The sequence below is a fragment of the Vulpes lagopus genome, chromosome 18 (genome assembly GCF_018345385.1).
Source record: "Vulpes lagopus strain Blue_001 chromosome 18, ASM1834538v1, whole genome shotgun sequence".
Taxonomy (NCBI): Eukaryota; Metazoa; Chordata; class Mammalia; order Carnivora; family Canidae; genus Vulpes; species Vulpes lagopus.
Window position 1 is genome coordinate 1338411 of NC_054841.1, and position 17676 is coordinate 1356086.

At 68.2% G+C, this 17676-nt stretch overlaps 3 protein-coding genes across 3 annotated transcripts in view; 2 read left to right on the plus strand and 1 right to left on the minus strand.

Annotated features, from left to right (window-relative positions):
• Positions 1-44: 44 nt before the first annotated feature.
• Positions 45-1156, minus strand: RPS21 (ribosomal protein S21). Its single transcript, XM_041733239.1, has 6 exons — positions 1061-1156; positions 787-849; positions 624-687; positions 440-511; positions 185-240; positions 45-107 (listed from the first exon to the last, which is right to left on the minus strand). The coding sequence occupies exons 2-6, from the start codon at positions 834-836 to the stop codon at positions 98-100; spliced, it is 252 nt and encodes an 83-aa protein (XP_041589173.1). The 5' UTR covers positions 837-849; positions 1061-1156; the 3' UTR covers positions 45-97.
• Positions 1157-5972: 4816 nt separating this feature from the next.
• On the plus strand, positions 5973-16382 carry LOC121478292 (basic salivary proline-rich protein 4-like). The gene is made up of 6 exons (XM_041733237.1): positions 5973-6172; positions 6602-6722; positions 6847-6938; positions 9479-9644; positions 15148-15294; positions 16200-16382. Exons 1-6 carry the CDS (start codon positions 5973-5975, stop codon positions 16380-16382), a joined length of 909 nt encoding a protein of 302 aa, XP_041589171.1.
• Positions 16383-16729: 347 nt separating this feature from the next.
• The window catches only part of LAMA5 (laminin subunit alpha 5), a 45653-nt gene continuing 44706 nt past the window's right edge, over positions 16730-17676 (plus strand). Inside the window, 1 exon segment of the mRNA XM_041732631.1 lies at positions 16730-17074. Within this exon segment, the coding sequence (XP_041588565.1) occupies positions 16748-17074 (327 nt within the window). The 5' untranslated portion in view covers positions 16730-16747.

A 17676-nucleotide genomic window follows, 5' to 3' on the forward strand; every position in this document is an offset into this window, starting at 1 on the left:
GGGGCCCCTCCTCCCGGACGCCCACGATCACAGAACAACACAAATGGGTTTTACTGTTTATTTATGACAAATGTCCCCCGTCCGTGGTCTTCTCCCGTCAGAAGTTCCTAGGATAAAAGTAAAAACGTTAAGGCGTCGATCCTAGAGAGGTCCAGGCCCGCGGGACCCACGCCAGCCCTCTTACTTTGAAACGATGCCGTCGGCCTTGGCCAGCCGGAGGATGGAGTCATCAGACTCGCCCTGGAAGAAGGCACAGGAGGAGGTAGGGGGAGCAGGCCGGCCCCGCCTGCAGGCCTCAGCCCGCCCGGTGCGGGGGGCGCTCCTGCCCGGCGCCCTGCGCTCAGCCGCTCCTGTCCCTTCTGTGGGGAGGGTCCTTGCGGCCCCGCAGCCGATGCCACCCCCAGGAAGGCGCGGCCGTGAGCAAGCCTCCAGGACTCACCATCCTGCGAATGGCCCCGCAGATAGCGTAGGTCTTAAACTGCCCGTTGAACCTGCCGGTCACCTTGTCAACCTGCAAACGGCCCGCGAGGGTCACGGAGGCCTCCCCGCGCCGGTGGCTCCAACCCCGCGGCCGCCCCCGGAGCCTCCTCCCGGACAGGACGGGCCTCCGCCGCCCCGCTCACCTCGGCCACGTTCATCTGGATGGACGCGTGGTCCTTGGCGCCGATGATGCGGTTGCTGGCGGAGCTGCGGGGGGGCGGGGAGCGGTGAGCGGGCGGGGGGGCGCGGGGGCGGCGGGGGGCCGCGGGGGGGGCGGGGAGCGCGGGGGCGGCGGGGGTCGCTCACCATTTCCGCGGCACGTACAGGTCCACGAACTCGCCGGCGTCGTTCTGCATGTCGAGGGCGCACCTGCGAGACCCGCGGCGCCGTGAGGCCTGCGCCGCGGCCCCAGCCCCGCCCGCCGCCCGCCGCCCCGGAGCCCCCGAACCCCGGCCCCGAAGCCCCCAGCCCCGCCCGCCGCGGCCCCGGTCCCGGCCCCCGGGCCCCACTCCGGAGCCCCCCGGACCCCCCGCCCCGGAGCCCCCGAGCCCCCGAGCCCCCGGCCGGGCGCGCGGCCCACCTGCTGCCGCCACCACGAGCTCGAGCGCAGAAAGGAAGCGCGGCGTCCCCCGGCAGCGCTATGGGCGGGCGGGGCGGGGCCACGGCGAGTGCTTCCGGGTCGCGGCGCGCCGCCGTCCGTCCTGACGCACTTCCGCTTCCGGTGGGGGCGGGGCCTCCGCGCGGCGGGCGGGCGGGCTGGCGAGGCCGGGACTCCGGGTGCCGGCGGGCGGGGCGGGGGGGCCTCCGCGGCCTGGGCTCCGGGGCGGGGGTCGCCGCCTGGGACTCGCGCAGCGCCCGGGGGCGGCGGGCCGGGGCCGCGGGGGCAGGACCGGGGCCGTCGCCCGCCGCCGGGGAGCGGGCCCTGCCTCACGGCTGGTGTGGAGTCGGGCCGAGGCCCTGGAGCCACGGACTCGGAAGAGAACGACGCGAGCTTGAGGACGTCGGACCCGAGGACGTGGGCGGGACCAGAGGCTGCGGGGGCGGCCGGGCTCGCACGGAAACGGGGACGGCGACGCGGCGGGCGGCCGAGCCCGCTTCTCCCTCCGCCTGGGGCTCGGGTGGCGAAGACCTTTCCGTCCGCCCACGGAGCTGGAGGAGACCCTGCAGGTCACGCGTCTGATAAGGGGTCGGTGCGCGGGGCAGAGCCCCCGGGGCTGACCGGGAAAGCAGACGTCGCCCCAGGCGGAAGCAGGCGCAGGACTCCGGGAGGCCCCGCCCCGAGGTGCGCGACGGCCGAGGAGCGCTAAGGATGCTCGAGGTCAGGCGGTGGCGGAGCAAACCAGGACCGGGAGGAGGCAGCACCCGACCCGCACCGGGACCGCAGGGACGAAAGCCAGTGTCGGCCTGGAGGAATCTGGAGGAATCGGGGCGCCGGCGGGTCGTCGGGACAACCGCCACGTGCGCGCCGCTGCGGGGGCGAGAGTCGCGGTTCCTCGACCAAAAACAGATTCGTCAAGTGATCCGGCAAGTCCTCTTAGGAGCGCGCACACCGGAGGCCTGAAAGCGAGGTCCCAAGGGGATGTTTGTGGCAGCGACACTCGGGTAGCCAAGAGGCAGAGGCAACCCGCACGCCCCGTTGGCGGATGAATGGATGAAAACATGGTCTACGCATACAGGAGTATTATTCGGCCTCAAAAAGGGAAACAAGAATCTGAACCTCAAGGTTCAAGTGTATGCTGAGGGGAATACACAAAAGATGACACATACTGCTCAGTTACACTTTTAAAGATGTTATTTATCGGACAGAGCACGAGCAGGGGGAGGGGCAGAGGGAGAAGCAGGCGCCGGCTGAGCCGGGAGCCCAGAGTCCTCGCAGCATGACCTGAGATGAAGGCAGGGGCTTTGCCAACTGAGCCCCCCACCCCCCGCCGGGGCCCTCAGTTGCACTTTTTTTTTTTTTTTAATTTCTTATTTATTTATGATAGTCACAGAGAGAGAGAGAGAGGCAGAGGGAGAAGCAGGCTCCATGCACCGGGAGCCCGACGTGGGACTCGATCCCGGGTCTCCAGGATCGCGCCCTGGGCCAAAGGCAGGCGCCAAACCGCTGCGCCACCCAGGGATCCCTGCACTTCTGTGAGGTACTTAGACTCCTCAATATCAGGGGGACAGTAGGGTGCTGGTAGCCAGTGCCTGGGGAAGGGGAGCAGGAGGTAGCGTTTAAGGGAGACGGAGTTTCAGTTCTGCAAAATGAAGAGTGTTGGCGATGGCGGTTGGCCATGGTAGCGCTTACTGATGTATTTAATACCATTGAGCTGCGCGATTACAAATGGTTAACGTAGGGATCCCTGGGTGGCGCAGCGGTTTGGCGCCTGCCTTTGGCTCAGGGCACAATCCTGGAGACCTGGATCGAATCCCACGTTGGGCTCCCGGTGCATGGAGCCTGCTTCTCCCTCTGCCTGTGTCTGTGCCTCTCTCTTCGCTCTCTCTGAATGAATGAATAAATAAATAAATAAATCTTAAAAAAAAAATCGTATTTTTAAGTAATCTCTGCACCCAACATGGGACTCAAACCCACAACCCTGAGGTCAACAGTTGCATGCTTCACCAACTGGGCCAGCAGGTGCCCCATGTTATGTGTATTTTAACACAATAAAAAAAAAAAAAAAGGTGTGATGCCTGGGTGGCTCAGGAGTTGAGTGTCTGCCTTTGGCTTAGGGCGTGACCCCGGGGTCCTGGGATCGAAGTCCCACATCGGGCTCCCCGCAGGAGCCTGCATCTCCCTCTGCCTGTGTCTCTGCCTCTCTCTGTGTCTCTCATGAATGGATGAATAAAATCTTAAAAAAAAAAGTAAGGGGATCCCTGGGTGGCGCAGCGGTTTGGCGCCTGCCTTTGGCCCAAGGCACGATCCTGGAGACCCGGGATCGAATCCCACAGTCAGGCTCCCGGTGCATGGAGCCTGCTTCTCCCTCTGCCTGTGTCTCTGCTTTTCTCTATGTGTGACTATCATAAATAATAATAAAAAAATTTTTTAAAAAAAGTAAGACTATAGGACATGAGTGGGTGTATACAGTCCTCTGGGACAGAGTCCCAAGGCCAAGTTCTCAGGGGGAAATTCTGTGCCCTGCACCGTCCAGCCCATAACATCTGGCTGAGCCCCTCTTAAGAAACCCTGCTGTCCGAACAGGTCCCCCCAGGGAGCAAGGTCCCTGATGGGAGCCAGGTGGGCCTCTCGGTAGGGCCCCTGCCACCTGTAGGGGAGGAGCGGGGGCAGACCTCAAGAGCCCAGGTACTCACAGCCTCGTGGCACCTGCACCTTCCCCAGCAGCCACTGTGGGGCGTCCAAGAGCTGTGCGTGGCGCCGCCTGCAGCTCCAGAGAGGCCCTAGGACGGAGGTTCACTGGTCGGTTCCCACCGAGCACCCCTGCTGCCGCTGCCCGAGCTGAGCCGTCCCCTCAGACCCCTGGGCCCTTGCCACGGGGTATATCGTCTCCTGATCCTCCTGTGGGGACTCCGGGTTGGGGAAAGGCCAGAGGCCAGGAGGGACAGAGGGCGTGGGGGGCAGGAAGACCTGGCACCTGAAGACACTGCCCGGCTGAGCCCTTCTGCAGAGCCCAGGGCAGCCCCCAAAAGCTCTGCGGCAGCTGCGGTGGGGGGGGGCCGTCAGGGTCCCTGAGTGCACCTGTGCCTACTCCAGAAGGTACGCCTGTTCCTGCCCTCACTCTCCCCTCCCAGGTGCTCTGGATAACCTTAACCGTCCACACCACATGCGGATCACAAGCCAAGCTTGTACCCTTCTCTGCCTCCTAACTGGTGACTGGATTACTCTGATTACTCAGCCGCCTTCTCCCGGCTGTAAAGGGACGGAGATGGTAGTAGAGCCGCCCACCCCCCAGGCTGCGGGTGTCCTCATGCGACGGACGAATAGTGCAGTGCTCAGTGCGAGTGTGGCACTCGGAGCCCTCAGCACACCAGCATCACCACCATCACCACCATCATCACCACCATCATCACCACCACCACCACCACCACCAACCACCACCACCATCACCACCATCATCACCACCACCATCACCACCACCACCACCACCATCACCATCACCACCACCACCACCACCATCACCACCACCACCACCACCATCACCACCACCATCACCACCATCATCACCACCAACCACCACCACCACCACCACCACCATCACCACCACCATCACCACCACCACCACCACCATCACCACCACCACCACCACCATCACCACCACCACCACCACCACCACCACCACCACCACCACCACCATCACCACCACCATCACCACCACCACCACCACCACCAACCACCACCACCACCACCACCACCACCACCACCACCACCACCACCATCACCACCATCACCACCACCACCACCACCACCACCATCACCACCACCATCACCACCATCACCACCACCAACCACCACCACCACCACCACCACCATCACCACCACCATCACCACCATCACCACCACCACAATCACTGTCATCACCACCGTCATCATCGTTGTTCTTATATTGTGGCCCCAGGTCATACGGCTAGATTTGAATCCTGAGCCGGTGACAGGAAGTTGCACTGGAACCACCCGATCGCATACAGGTCCCCGCGCAGGCAGCCGGGGCAGGCGATGGTGGCCAGGAGCACGTGGTGGGTGTCCGCGCAGCAGCCCCCGCCCACGCCCCGGCACATCCTGCAGGCCCCCTCCGACACAGGTGAAGCAGGCCCCGGCTGTGGGGCAGCGCCGCCTTCCAGGCTCCCCTCCCCTCTCCCACGGCAGCTGTTTCTGGGCCAGGCGGAGCCAGGCCGCTCTGAAATGCATTGTGTGTGGAAGGGAACCAGCCCCAAACCAGGAAACCCTCCTTCCGGGCCCGGGGCGGGGGCCAGGGTGAGCGGCAGGTCAGGGCCGACCAGACCTGGCCAGGAGTTGCAGCCACCGGCCCCTCCAGCCGCCCTCCAGTCTCTGCCGGAGCACCCGGCTCCCTTCCCTGGGGCCGAAGGGCAGGGACAAGCAAGCTGCGCGCCTCCAGCGGGGTCCTGCCACCGCAGCCTCTGGGCTGTTTGGGACCGTCTCTGATCTCAGAGGCACAGGCGGCCGCTGGCCCTCCCCAGTCTCGAAGAGGGTCGTAGGAGGTCGTGGTGGGCATGAGGCCCACCCTCCAGGTCCGCACCACGGCCCAGGGCCTAGGGCCCTGGTGTCACTACGCAGGCTGAGCGCCCGGGGAGCCGGGGAGGGCCGGGCCAGCACCCCGCCCCCCTCGACTTCACCTTATTTTGTGATCTCATTTTTCATTTTATTTTTTTTTCATTTTTCATTTTATTTTACTGTTTCACTTTCTTTTATTTATATGTCAGTTTATTTTACTGCATTTCAAGTTTTTTACTTTGTCATTTTACTATTTATTTTACTCTATGAGGATTTTTTTCATTGAGTTGTAACCCACATGTGACGAAAAGCACGAGTGCAGATGCGGAAGGTTCCAGCCCTGGACGCTTGCCCGTGCCCACCGAGCCAGGCGGAGCTGCCCCAGGGCTCTGCAGTGCCGGGTCGCCGTCGCGCTGGGCCAGTCCCCTTCCCGCCGACCCAGGCTGTGGGTGAGGGCGCTCGGGAGCCCGGGCAGGGGGCCGGGCCTGTGCACCGGGTGGACCTGGGGGCAGCGGGGGGACGGCGAGGTGGGGGACACCCAAGCCCGTCCCATCGGGTCCCCACCCCTTCCTTGGGGGCTGCTGGTGACAGGAAAGGAGGCCCTTCCGTCACGAGCACCCGCAGGGCATCCAGCTGGCTCGTCCCAGGGACACGAGAGGGCTTGCCAGGCTGGCGGGAAGCCAACACGCTCCAGCCCGACCGGGTAGGGTTTCGATTCAGCACAGGCAGGAAAGCCCACGGGGCGGAGGCCAGGGTCTGTACCCGAGTGCCCCGAGCCCTGGCACAGACGAGCCCTGACGCAGGCGCCCCCATCTCGAGGGCCCGGGGGGCCTGGGAGTGGCCTTTGTTCCAGCACCGTCCCCCTCCCCTGGCCCTTCACCTTCCCAAGCGCCCCTGGTCCCGTCCTTCTCCCGGGGTCCTTCTCCCGGGTTCCGGGTCGGGGTTCCGCAGGAAAGGGGAGCAGGGAACTGCCAAGGGTGGCGAGCAGTACAGTGGTGGCACCGTGGCACCGGGGGTGCTGCCACTCGAGGACACAGGGAGCACCCGGCACCGCCCTTTTGCCGTCGGCGAGGTGAGCCAGCAGCCGTCGGGCCCCTCCGAGGCCCAGGCTGAGCGTGCGGGTGGGCAAGCAGCGCGGGCAGCGGGCCCCGGGCCACAGCTCCCAGCCGGGCCTTGCCCACCACCGCCTCCTGCAGGACCCGCGGCGGCCAGAGCTGCCGCCTCCTGGGGACAGTCCCGCCCACGGCACCCGGCGGGGCCCACGGCCGCCCGCGCAACCCGAGGGGAGGTACAGCGATGAGCCCATTTTACAGAGGGAGAGGCAGAGGCCCAGGGTGAGGAAGTCGCCCCCCTTCCCGTAGCCGGATGCCGGTGGCAGGCGGAGGGGTGAGGTGATCTGGCCAGGAGGCCTCTGTGTGGAGGGGGGGCCGGGGGTCCTGGGGCTCGGCGGCTGCAGACGCCTCGGGGTGAGCACCGCGGGGACACCCGCTGTGGCCCCAGTGACTAGACAGGTGGGTGAGCAGCCCAGGTCCCAGCCCCGGGCGCTGACGGGAGGCCGCTGTCGGGCCTGCCCTGGGGGGGGCCAGCCACCCGCCACCTGCACCCCACGCATCAGCAGCTGCCCCAGCTCGCCCCACGCTCCCAGCTTACCCGGGACCGCCCAGCCACGGAATCCACATTCCTGCCCCAGGTGTGTGGGCCCCGCTCAGGCTTGTCTGCTCCACTGGCTCCCTGCTCCTCCCGCCCCCAGCTCTTCCCAGACCCCTAGACCCCCAGCTCTTCCCGCCCTAGCTCCTCCGGACCCCCCCAGCTCCTCCTGACCCCCTAGATCCCCCAGCTCCTCCCAACCCCCAGCTCCTCCTGGCCCCCCGAACTCCTCCCAAACCTCAGGCCCCCCAGCTCCTCCCAAGCCCCAGCTCCTCCCGACCCCCCAGCTCCTCCTGACCCCCTAGATCCCCCAGCTCCTCCCAAGCCCCAGGCCCCCCAGATCCTCCCAAGCCCCAGCTCCTCCCGACCCCCAGCTCCTCCTGACCCTCTAGACCCCCAGCTCCTCCCGGGCCCCCTAGGCCCCCCAGCTCCTCCTGGCTGCAGCAACTCCACCCCCTCCCCAGCCCAGCTCTGCAGGCGCTCTGGGCCCCAGAGGCCCTGGGGTGTCCAGCTCTGCCCCTCCACCTGCCATGACCTGGTACATGTGGTGACGGGCAGGTGGCTGTGGTGCCAGAAGCTGTCCTGGTCTCAGGGTGGGCAGTGGGCGCTGCAATGTGCCTGGCACATGCTCCCTGACCCCAGGGAGCGTGTGACCTGAGGAAGAGGCCCAGGACAGCAGGTCTCACCCGGGGTGGCTCTCCCCGGGACGCGTGCCAGGGTCGTCACAACTGAGGGGAGAGGTGCCACTGGCCACTAGTGCCCGGGACACCCCCTCAGGAGGGTGTTGTTCCCCAAATGCCTGGTCTAGGCCGGGTGGCCAGGGAAAGCCTCTGTGAGGGGGGGACGTTGTCACCAGGGACACCAGGCCCTTACGCCCAACAGTGTCCCCAGCATCCCTGCAGCGAGGGGGGTGGGCAGGGAGAGGTTCTCAGCTCCCTGCGGCCTCCGCCACTGCCTCCCCTGGGGGGCAGGACATGCCCGGCCCCCTGGGGCTCAGGTGGGCACGGGCTGCCACCAGGGGAGCTTCGGGGGGGGGGCGGGGGCAGGACCAAGCAGCCTGGCGCGATCAGCAGGGCTGGAGCCAACCGGGGCAGGGTCACACATAGCCCCTCGGGTGGCCGGTGCCGCCCCCGGAGCATGGGTGCCCCACGAACACGGGGGTCCGGGGAGGCCAGGCCTCTGACCTCAGGGCGCCCGGCAGCGGGTCTTTGCCTTCCCCACCGCTCCTCGCAGGTGACGCCAGGCGTCGGGCCCAGATGGTTTTCCAGAAGGAGAGGGCGGCCTGGCGGGAGCCGGCGCAGCGCCATGTGTTTACACTCCCCGGCGGAGCCGCGGGCCACATGTTTGTAAACGTGGGAGCCGAGGCGGATCGAGGCCTGCAGCCGCCCAGCCACCCCCACCCCCCGGGCAGGCGCGGCCCCAGGGCTCCCCAGGGCTCCCCTCCTGCCCAGCCAGCCCACCCGCGTGCCTCCCCCGCCAATCGGGTGTCCGTGAGCCCCCCGTGTTTGAAATCAGGGTGACAGGGTGCGGGAGCCCCCGGCCCCCCTCCGGCCCCCCGAGGGATGTGGCGGGCTGAGGCTGGGGCCCAGGGCTCACTTCACAGGCGGCCTCTGAGGCACCAGCTGCAGGTCGCCTGCACGGTGACAGGCCGTGGGACAGTGCGAGGGGGGGCTATGACTCAGCGTCTCCGCACACAGGCCCCAGGCTGAGTCAGCAGGCTCTTTAGGGCTGGGGGTTCCCGCAGAAGCACGGGCCCAGCTGGTGTGCGGGGGCAGGCCGTGGGGGGTCGGTCCCCGGGCGCCCTGACCTGTCCCGCCAGCACCATCTCCACCTGAGGCCCGACGCACACCCCTTCCTGCCCCAGCTGCGCCTCCAGGACCCCCTCGCCGCCTCCGTGACCCTCTGGACCCGGAAAGGCCAGCAGCCGAGCTGTGCCCCAAGCTGTCTCCTGGTCCCTGGGCGGCGTCCTCGGGGAGCCGGGGTCCCAGGACACGTCGGGTGGCTGCGGGCATCGGACTGGGTGCTTTCCGGGCTGCCCCCCGGTTCCCGGCACAGCAGCCCGGGAGGCCCCCACCGTCTGCGCCTGGACACCGTGCCTGGCGCCGCCACGAACCCCCGCGGACACACGCCGCGTCCCTCCGGGCGCGTTCCCACACGGTGACGCGGGGCTGAGTCTGCAAGGGGTCACCCCCGCTGCCCCGACGGCGGCTCCGGTTACTGGCTGGCGTCTTTGTCCCTGGCCGTGGCCGCCAAGCAGGACTGTGCCGTGGACCTCAGGGCCGAGAGGCGTGCCGGGGGGGCGCTGAGCCGGGACCCCGTCGGCCTGCCCGCCCCGGGCCTCCGGCCAGTGAGAGGCAGCGGGCGCACGACCAGGACCCGCGCAGCGCAGGGCTCCAGGCACAAGATAAATCACAAAATGATAAAGCAAAATAAATAAAATGTGAAGTAGCAAGTGAATGAAGGAAGCCGGTGCCACAGACGGGGCCTGGGGTGGGCCGAGGGGGGCACGGGGACACCTTCCTCACAGCCTGAACTGCAGCGGGACAGACGGCGTGGGCGCTGCCCAGGCCCCCCCCCACTGGGCCCCCCCAGCCTGTGGCCTTCGGAGCACATCCCAGACGGCGGCCGCCGACACCGTGGGTGCGCCTCCTAGGCCAGCCTCAGTGTCCCTTCTGGGAAATGGAACAGTGACTCCCAGCGGCCCCCCCCGGGACCCCCACTTCGTCCTCAGGAACCCTGGCCGAGGAAGTGGCTCAGTGGAGGCGCGGAGGGTGGTCCGGCCCGGCCTGAGGTCCAGTCCTGTGGTCCCGCCTCGCTCTGCTCCCCTGGACAGTGGGGGTGGCAGGCGTCCTGCCGTGCAGCTGGCCCAGGGGCGCTGCACCCGAACTCAGAGCGGGCCGTTACCACTCGCCTCCCTCTGCCCTTGGCCCAGAGCCCCCCTGGGTGGCAGCGCCCATGTGCTGGGGGAACACGGGTGGGCAAGCGCATGGGCTGGGAGGTGGCACCTCCTGGACGAGGTGGACACCCCCTCCACCTGCTGTGTCCTGAGGCCGTGCAGCCGCTGCAAAGCTCGGGGAGGGGGGCCATCAGCCCCCGTGTGCCCCCGGCCACCCCAGTCCCCAGCCCATTCCCAGGGCTGCCGGGACGTGACTACAGCACACGGGAGTGGCCCTGCCACCACTGCTGCTGACCCTCATGAGAAATGAATCTGTTCTCCAAGGACACCGGCACTGAGGCCAGACATGGGGGTGGGGGGGCCCCGGGGCTGCCCGAGTGGCGAGCTCGGCAGATCTAGGGCATCATGGAGGGAGACCAGAGAGAGGGCGGCCTGAGAAGGAGAAACCCGGAGAGGAAGAGTCCGAAAAGACAGAAAGGGGAAGGGGAAGGGGAAGGCAGGGCCCTAGGAGATGACGGGTGGACCGGGGACCCCGCCGCTGCGCTGGGGGAGGCGCTGGGCTCAGGCCCCGCCACCAGCGTAGAGGAGGACCCTGGTGGGGGCCACCTGCCCGCTGGCCGGGCCGGAGCAGGGCCGCAGTCCTGGGCACCCGTGTGGCCTGTGCGATGTCAGGAGGGGTGGGCTGAGCCGCGTTCTCCCCGCAACGGCAGACCCAGGAGGGCTCAGGGCAGTCTGCTCATGACGCACAGCCGTGGGGAGCGGCAGGTGGGCCCCAAGCAGAGCTCCCAAAGCTGGCGAGGGTTCGGGGCTACCCTGTGCCCTCCAAAGCGGTGGGGGTCTGGGGGCTGTTGGAGGCGCTCCCAGCGGCTGGCTCATGGCAGCCCTGGCCCTGCCCTTCCCGGGGGATCAGATTCCTCCTGGGCCGAGGACTCCTGGCCATATAAGGCCGTCTGCGGGCACCTCCTGGAGAAGCTGCAGAGCCCTCACCCCGCCCGCCCCCCGTGGGAGCCAGAGCTTGGCCAGGCCCCGAGGATGGAGGCTGGGGTGGGGCCTGCTGGAGCCTGGTCCTGCCGTGGCAGGGGGCAGGCCTCGCCCTGGGCACCGTCCCGGGCTCCCCTCACCTGGCTTCCCCAGGGCCGCCCGGGCTGGGGTGTGCAAAAGGGACGTGGTGCAGATGGGGTGGCGAGAAAACTGGGGCCAAAGGGCAAGTAGGATAAAAACGGCACCAAGGAACTGCGGTGGCCGTCGTGGCCGCTGTGACCCTGGGGGCTCCCCACCGCCTGGACCCCCACCACACGGCCCAGCAAGCGCCAGGAGGTGCCCTGACGGGGGCCACCCTTAAGAAAGGTGCATGGGGCTGGGGTCCTGGGAGCACCCTCATCACTGGACCAGGCCTCCTTTCTCTCCCAGACACAAGGATGCTGGATGCAGCTGGCCCTCGGCCCTGTCCCTCCCTCCCCGTCCCGTCAGGTGGGGCCTGAGGTTTGTTGCTGAAGCTGACCCCTGAGGCCACGGGGGTGGGGGGTGCTTGCAGGGATGCAGACGCCTGGCCCATTGCAGATGCCCCCTCCCCGACATCCCCCCAGCAGGGGCCAGAGCCGCGGGGCCGTCGCATGCACGCCGTGGCCACTCTCTGGCACCTGCCCTTCGCCAGGCCTGGAGATACGGCGGGGCCAACAGGGCAGGAGACAGCTGAGATTTCATTTAATAGAATGAAGAAGTCCAGGAAATCAGAGCAGCCCAACACCCACTGGCTCCGTGGGTGGTTCCTGGAGGGTCCAGACCCGGGGTGGGGAGGGAGGGAGGGAAGGAGGTGGCCAGACAAGGGGGTGGGGGCTCCACGATGTCCCAGGTGGGGGTGACAAGGCCAAAGTCCCCCGCGAGGGGGAGGGGAGCAGGATGCTCCTCAGCAAGGACTGGACAGAGGGGCCTGCTGGGCGGCGAGAGTCTGGCTCCAATCCTGAGCCAAGTGGAAGCCCCCAGTGGCCTGGGGGGGACGGGGTGCAGCGACGTGGAGCCGTAAGAGTTCCAACCCTCAGAAGCAGCCTCTCGAAGTGCTGAGCTTTCTGGTTCCTTCCAGCTAATGGTGCATCTCCCAGAACCAGGCAGCTCCGTGTCATTCGGAGAAGGGCTCTCCTACAATCATCCGGAGTCGCCAAGGCTGTGGGACGGGGACACCAGGCTGGACCCTGGACAATGAATCCTCTGGTCCAGGACTCCGTGCACATTGATGTCACTTGCCTCATGCCATGGAGGGTCATGAAGCCCCGTATTTCTGAGCATCCTGGGGTCATGTGCTTTTATAGGGCAGCTTCCCTGTCCAGGGCATCAGTTGGGAAGAAGGCAAGCCTAACTAGGGGAAGGAGTTTTGGGGACCGTCCTGGGAGAGCCTGGGATTGCAGGCCTGGCCAGCCCTAGTCTCCTGGCCCCTGAACACCCCTGAGTCCGTCTATGGCCTCTCTGGTGTGCAGATCCACCTCCCACCATCAGGACGCCCACAGGCCAGGCCTGCAGTAGGTACCCTGAAGAGCAGGGCCTGGGAGCCGGGACCCTGCTGAGCTCTGGGGTCAGAAGGCTCCCAGAGCAGGGGCGGTGGCCGGGCAGCTTGCTCCTGTTCCCGCTCAGGGTCCGCTCAGAGCCTGGGGGACCGCGGGCCTCGCAGCCAGGGAGAGCCCAGTGGGGGCCGGCGGGGGCCGAGGGCAGGTGCTCCAGCCAGAGCAGCAGGGGCCGTGCTGGGCCCTCCTCATGCCGGGAATGCGGGGCTCTCACCTGGCCCCATCCTTCTGAGCAGCGGCCCTCGTGCGGGGTGGACGCAGGCGGTAGCCCAGGACGGACAGAAGGGGTGCTCCTGGCCTAGGGGAGGGGCCCAGCAATGCTCTGGGCCTCTTCCCGCCCTCGGGCCCAGGCCCCCGCTCCCGAGGCCCGTCCCCTGCCCACTGACCTTCGCCCGAGCTCCTAAGCTCTGGGCTGTACCCACGAAAGGCCCCAGGAAGGCTGTGGCCTGAGCAGTGGCCCAAGGGGACCGGGAACTCCCTCTGTTGGGCTGGGTTTATGACCTCCCGACGCGGCCTCCTCCCAGCTGTGAGACTGCAGGGTGCCCAGCTGGTCCCCGTCCTCCTCCCACACGACTGGGACTGGCTTCCGCCACAGCCAAGGGCGGCCACCAGACTCCGCTGCACACGTTCCCGCCAGCTGGGTTCCCTGGAGGGGCATCAGAGCAGCCCTCGGAAAGGGAGCACCCCCACTCCCGACCAGGGTGCAGGCCACTCGGCAAGCCCTCTTCCCACAGACACACTTCCCCAGTGGGCAGCGGGGCCTGGGGGCCTCCCTCGGCCGAGCTGCAGGCCGCCCCCCCCCCCCCCGGATTCCACGCTGCCTGCAGCCTCTCGCAGGGGTGCGGCCGGGCCGGGAGGTCCAGCACAGCTGCCGGGCACCCGTGTGACCTGGGGCAGGAGCGTGGACAGAGTCGGCACCCCAGGCCCCTGCTTCCCAGAGAGGCCGGCTCTGGAGTGCAGGCTCAGGCTGACGCAGGTGTGCCCTGCACACACACACACACACACACACACACACACACTCATCTGCCCAGAGGATGGGCTGAGCAGGGGGCTCCTGGGGATGCCTCTGAGCCAAGGGAGGGGCCCCCTGCTCAGCCCATCCTCTGGGCAGATGAGTGTGTGTGTGTGTGTGTGTGTGTGTGTGTGTGTGACCCTGGGGGCCAGCGGTCCAGGCCAGGAGGACCCCCACACGCATCTCCAACCTCCTCAAGTCCCAGTACCCCTGCGGCTGGGTGCGGAGGGGCCCCGGCCAGTGGTGGTCAGAGTTGGGCGGGAGGAGGAAGCCAGACTCTTCCGAGCCCCGCCCCCGGAGCTCACTCCTGGGATAATCTGCCCCTCCCCCACCCAGCCCCTCCCCCACCCCCACCCTGGACAGAGGGATGGAATGTCGGCCCCTGGCTGCCCGCCCCCTTGCAGGGGGACACTTCCTCATGGACCAGCGCCATAAATGCCCCATAAATGTGGGGGGAGGAAATGACCGACCAAGTCCTTCTTCCTTGCTAACTTGCCCTCCTGACTGACCCCCAGTTTTGGCCTCAGTTTCCCCACTTGTAAGAAGGAAACGTGGCTGGCCTGGGAGTCAGGAAGCAGGGAGACGGGGCCACTTGGGGGTGACTGGCTGGACACGTGGGCAGGGGCTAAGGTGGAAGAGATGCCTCCCCGCCTGCCCTGCCCACCTGCCCCCAGAGGCCCCTCCGTGAGGCCGCTGTGCAGCCTGGCTGGGGTAGCAAATCCCCCCTCCACGCCGCCCCCTCCCCGGGCACACCAGCTGGCACGGGGTGGGGGCACAGGGTGGGCACATTCTCCTCTGCCCATCTCACCCCCCACTCCCAGCCACCAGTTGCTCCCGGGGCAGCTGTCTGCCGGGAAGCGTCTACCCAGATTAATTAACCCTCCCCGCACCGGGCGCCCTGGCTGACGCGGCACATTCTCCGGCAGCCTCTCCTCCCTCCCGCCTGCTCGGCCCTCGGATGGCGGAGGCCTGGCCGCTAGGGGGCTCAAAGGGCACCCACCCGCCCCCTCTGCCGCCCCCAGGGACGCGGCGGAGCTGACCTGGGGTGAGGGTGTGGGGGGGAGGCTCCTTAGCTATCAGGACCCCGAGCTATCAAAGGGGTGCCAGGGTCCAGAGCGCGGTGCAGTGATGCGCAGGGGAGGACCTCTGGGCTGGAGGGGGGACGGGTGGGGACAGGTCAAATTCCCCATCTGGGAACTCTGCTACTGCCCAGAGGTGGCTTCCAACTGTCCCTCGCCAGGGATCATAAATTAGCTCTTGGGCTGGCCTGTGGGCTCCGGGACTCCAGATTACCGCCCCCCACCGACTCCCGCCCACCCTCCGGGCCAGCTCCTCCCCCACTCAAACCTTCCCCTACAAAGGTAACCGCCTCCTTCCGCTTCCCCAGGTAGAACTAAAAGAAAAGTTACGAAATCCCGGCGGGCTGGAGGGCTGGAGGGTCATCCCCACCGCGTATTTCCCAACTCAGAGCATAAAGGGCCGCCAGCTCCTTGAGAAGCAGGACCTGCCAGAGGCCAGGGACGGCCAGGGGGGTGTGGGTGGTGGTGCACCCCTCCGGAAGGGCTGCAGCCGCAGGACCCCACTGGGACCAGCTGGCCACCACCCCATGCACTCATTTCACCCCGCCACCAGGCCTGTCCCGGGGGGTCCCACGTGGGACAAACACCCAGCTGGCCTAGCTCGGAGAATTGTGGGGAGCTGCCAGCCCAGCAGCTGCGCATGCCCCCCTCACCCCCCAGGCTCCCCATGAGGCTGCTGTGGGCCTGGAGCCGGAGGGGAGGAGACCCAGTGGCCACAGCCCCCCAAACGCAGAAACAGCTGGGACCCAACCCTGAGCTCCAGCCTCTGGGTCCTGTGTCATTTCCCAAGCATCCTCCGGCAAGCGGGGGCCTGCCCGGCAGGGGGAGTGGCCCCGAGCGGGAGGGCGCCGAAGATGGTGGAGCCCGCGGCTCCAAGCACAGGCACCTCGGGCACCGGGGCGGGCTCCCAGCGCTCAGGGGCTCGCGGGTCCTTTGCTGCCCGTCTGCCCGGTGCCTGCCCACAGGCTCTTAGCATCCTCCCTTGGCCCCAGGAGCCTGCAGTGGGCACCTGTGTCTGAGGCCCTGGGATCCGTTTCCCTATTTTAGAATAATCAAAAGCCGAGTCTGTGCAGGGGGGAGCTGGCAGGGTGGAATTGGAGCCAGAGGGGATCCCTGGGTGGCTCAGCGGTTTTGCACCTGCCTTTGGCCCAGGGCGCGATCGTGGAGTCCCGGGATCGGGTCTGCGTCGGGCTCCTGGCATGGAGCCTGCTTCTCCCTCTCCTCTGCCTGTGTCTCTGCCTCTGTCTCTCTCTATGTCTAACATAAATAAATAAAAAAATAAGTTTTTAAAAAAGAAAGGAATTGGAGCCAGGGACGCCTGGGGTCCCCAAGCCGGGCCTTTCTATCCATCCCGCTGCAGTTCCGACTCCCTCGGCCCCCACCCGAGGCCACTCAAGGCTGGCGGGAGCGCACCGTCACCTGCACCGGGGGCCGACCCGGGGCCGGGCAGGGGCAGAGCGAGCCCCGGGCCCGCGGGAGGCTGCACAGGGTCGCGGGGGGCCCCGGAGCGGTCCGGCTCCCGCGGGGCAGGCGCCTGGGCTGAGCCGGCCGGGCCCTTGGTGGGGCCTGACTTCCCGCCGCAGCGCGCGCCCCGGGGCCGCCGGGGGCGCTCGGCCGCCAAGAGGTGCCCGAAGTTAGGGAGACAAAGAGCGGAGCCGCGGGCTGGGGAGGCCGCCGGGGCAGGGCGCGGGAGGGCGCGACCCCACAGCCTGGCCCCGGGCCAGCAGGTGCCCCTTCCCGGCCGGCGCGCCGGGGTCCGAAGGGTTAAGGCCGCGGCCGCCCCTCCCCGGGGCGCGGGGCTCGGGCGCCCGGGCGGGCCGGGGCGGGGCCTGGCGTCCGCGGGCGGGGCGAGCCGAGCGGCCGCCGCACTCCCGCCGGGCTCCCGCGGCGCCGAGGTCCCGAGCGAAGATGGCGAGGCCGGGCGCGCGGCGGGGCGCGGGGGGCGCGGGGGGCGCGCGGGGCCGGGGCGCGCGGGGCGGGGGCGCACGGGGCGGGGGCGCGCTGCTGCTGGCGGGCCTGGCGCTGCTGGGCGCGGCGCGGGCGCGGGCGGCGGCGGGCGGCGACCTCAGCCTGCACCCGCCCTACTTCAACCTGGCGGAGGGCGCCCGCATCTCCGCGTCGGCCACCTGCGGGGAGGAGGCCTCGGCGCGCGGCGCCCCGCGCCCCACCGAGGACCTCTACTGCAAGCTGGTGGGCGGCCCGGTGGCCGGCGGGGACCCCAACCAGACCATCCAGGTGAGCGCGGCCCGGGCGGGGGCGGGGGCGAGGGCGCGGGGCGGGGGCCTGGCCGCGGCGCCCAGGTGCGACCGGCCCGGGCCCGCGCTTCGGGACGCGGAGGGGACCCGGCTCGGCCTGGCGGCGCCGCGAGGGAGGCGCGCCCCGGTGAAGGACCCCGGCGGGGGAGGGGGCGCCCGCCCCGCCTTGCCCGGGACAGGCCGCGACCTGCCGGGCGGAGGGCGCGGGGCTGAGTCTGGGGCCAGACCTGCAGGCTCTCCCGCCCCAGCAGAGGGTGAAGTGGCTCCTCCGCGTCTGGGGTGACGCACCCTCCAGGTGTGCGCGGTGGCGGCCAGCAGGGGTGTTTTTAACCGGGATGGGAGCAGATGCAGACCCAGGCAGCAGCTCTGCCCCACAGGTGCGGGGCGGGGGGGGTGCTGTGGGCCTCAGTCTCCCTGGGGAGATGGGGCTGCAACCCCTGCAGACCCTCCGGGAGGCGGGCCCACCCGGCCATGAGTCTGTAGGTGCGAGTGGGTTAGGTGGCATCACCTGGCAGGGACACCTGGCCAACAGCAGGGCTGTGAAGACCCTCTGGACTTCGGTTGAGTGTGGGATCACATGCG

Bases quoted from the DNA above. Each gene is read 5' to 3' on its own strand.
- RPS21 (XM_041733239.1), bottom strand. From the start codon at position 836: ATGCAGAACGACGCCGGCGAGTTCGTGGACCTGTACGTGCCGCGGAAA. The intron at 688-786 runs GTGAGCGACCCC...GCCCCCCCGCAG, and splicing joins CTGTACGTGCCGCGGAAATG to CTCCGCCAGCAACCGCATCA. The intron at 241-439 runs GTGAGTCCTGGA...GCCTTCTTCCAG, and splicing joins GCGGGGCCATTCGCAGGATG to GGCGAGTCTGATGACTCCAT.
- LOC121478292 (XM_041733237.1), top strand. From the start codon at position 5,973: ATGCGGAAGGTTCCAGCCCTGGACGCTTGCCCGTGCCCACCGAGCCAG. The intron at 6,939-9,478 runs GTACAGCGATGA...TGAGTCTGCAAG, and splicing joins CCCGCGCAACCCGAGGGGAG to GGGTCACCCCCGCTGCCCCG. The intron at 15,295-16,199 runs GTGGGTGGTGGT...ATCCCGCTGCAG, and splicing joins CCAGGGACGGCCAGGGGGGT to TTCCGACTCCCTCGGCCCCC.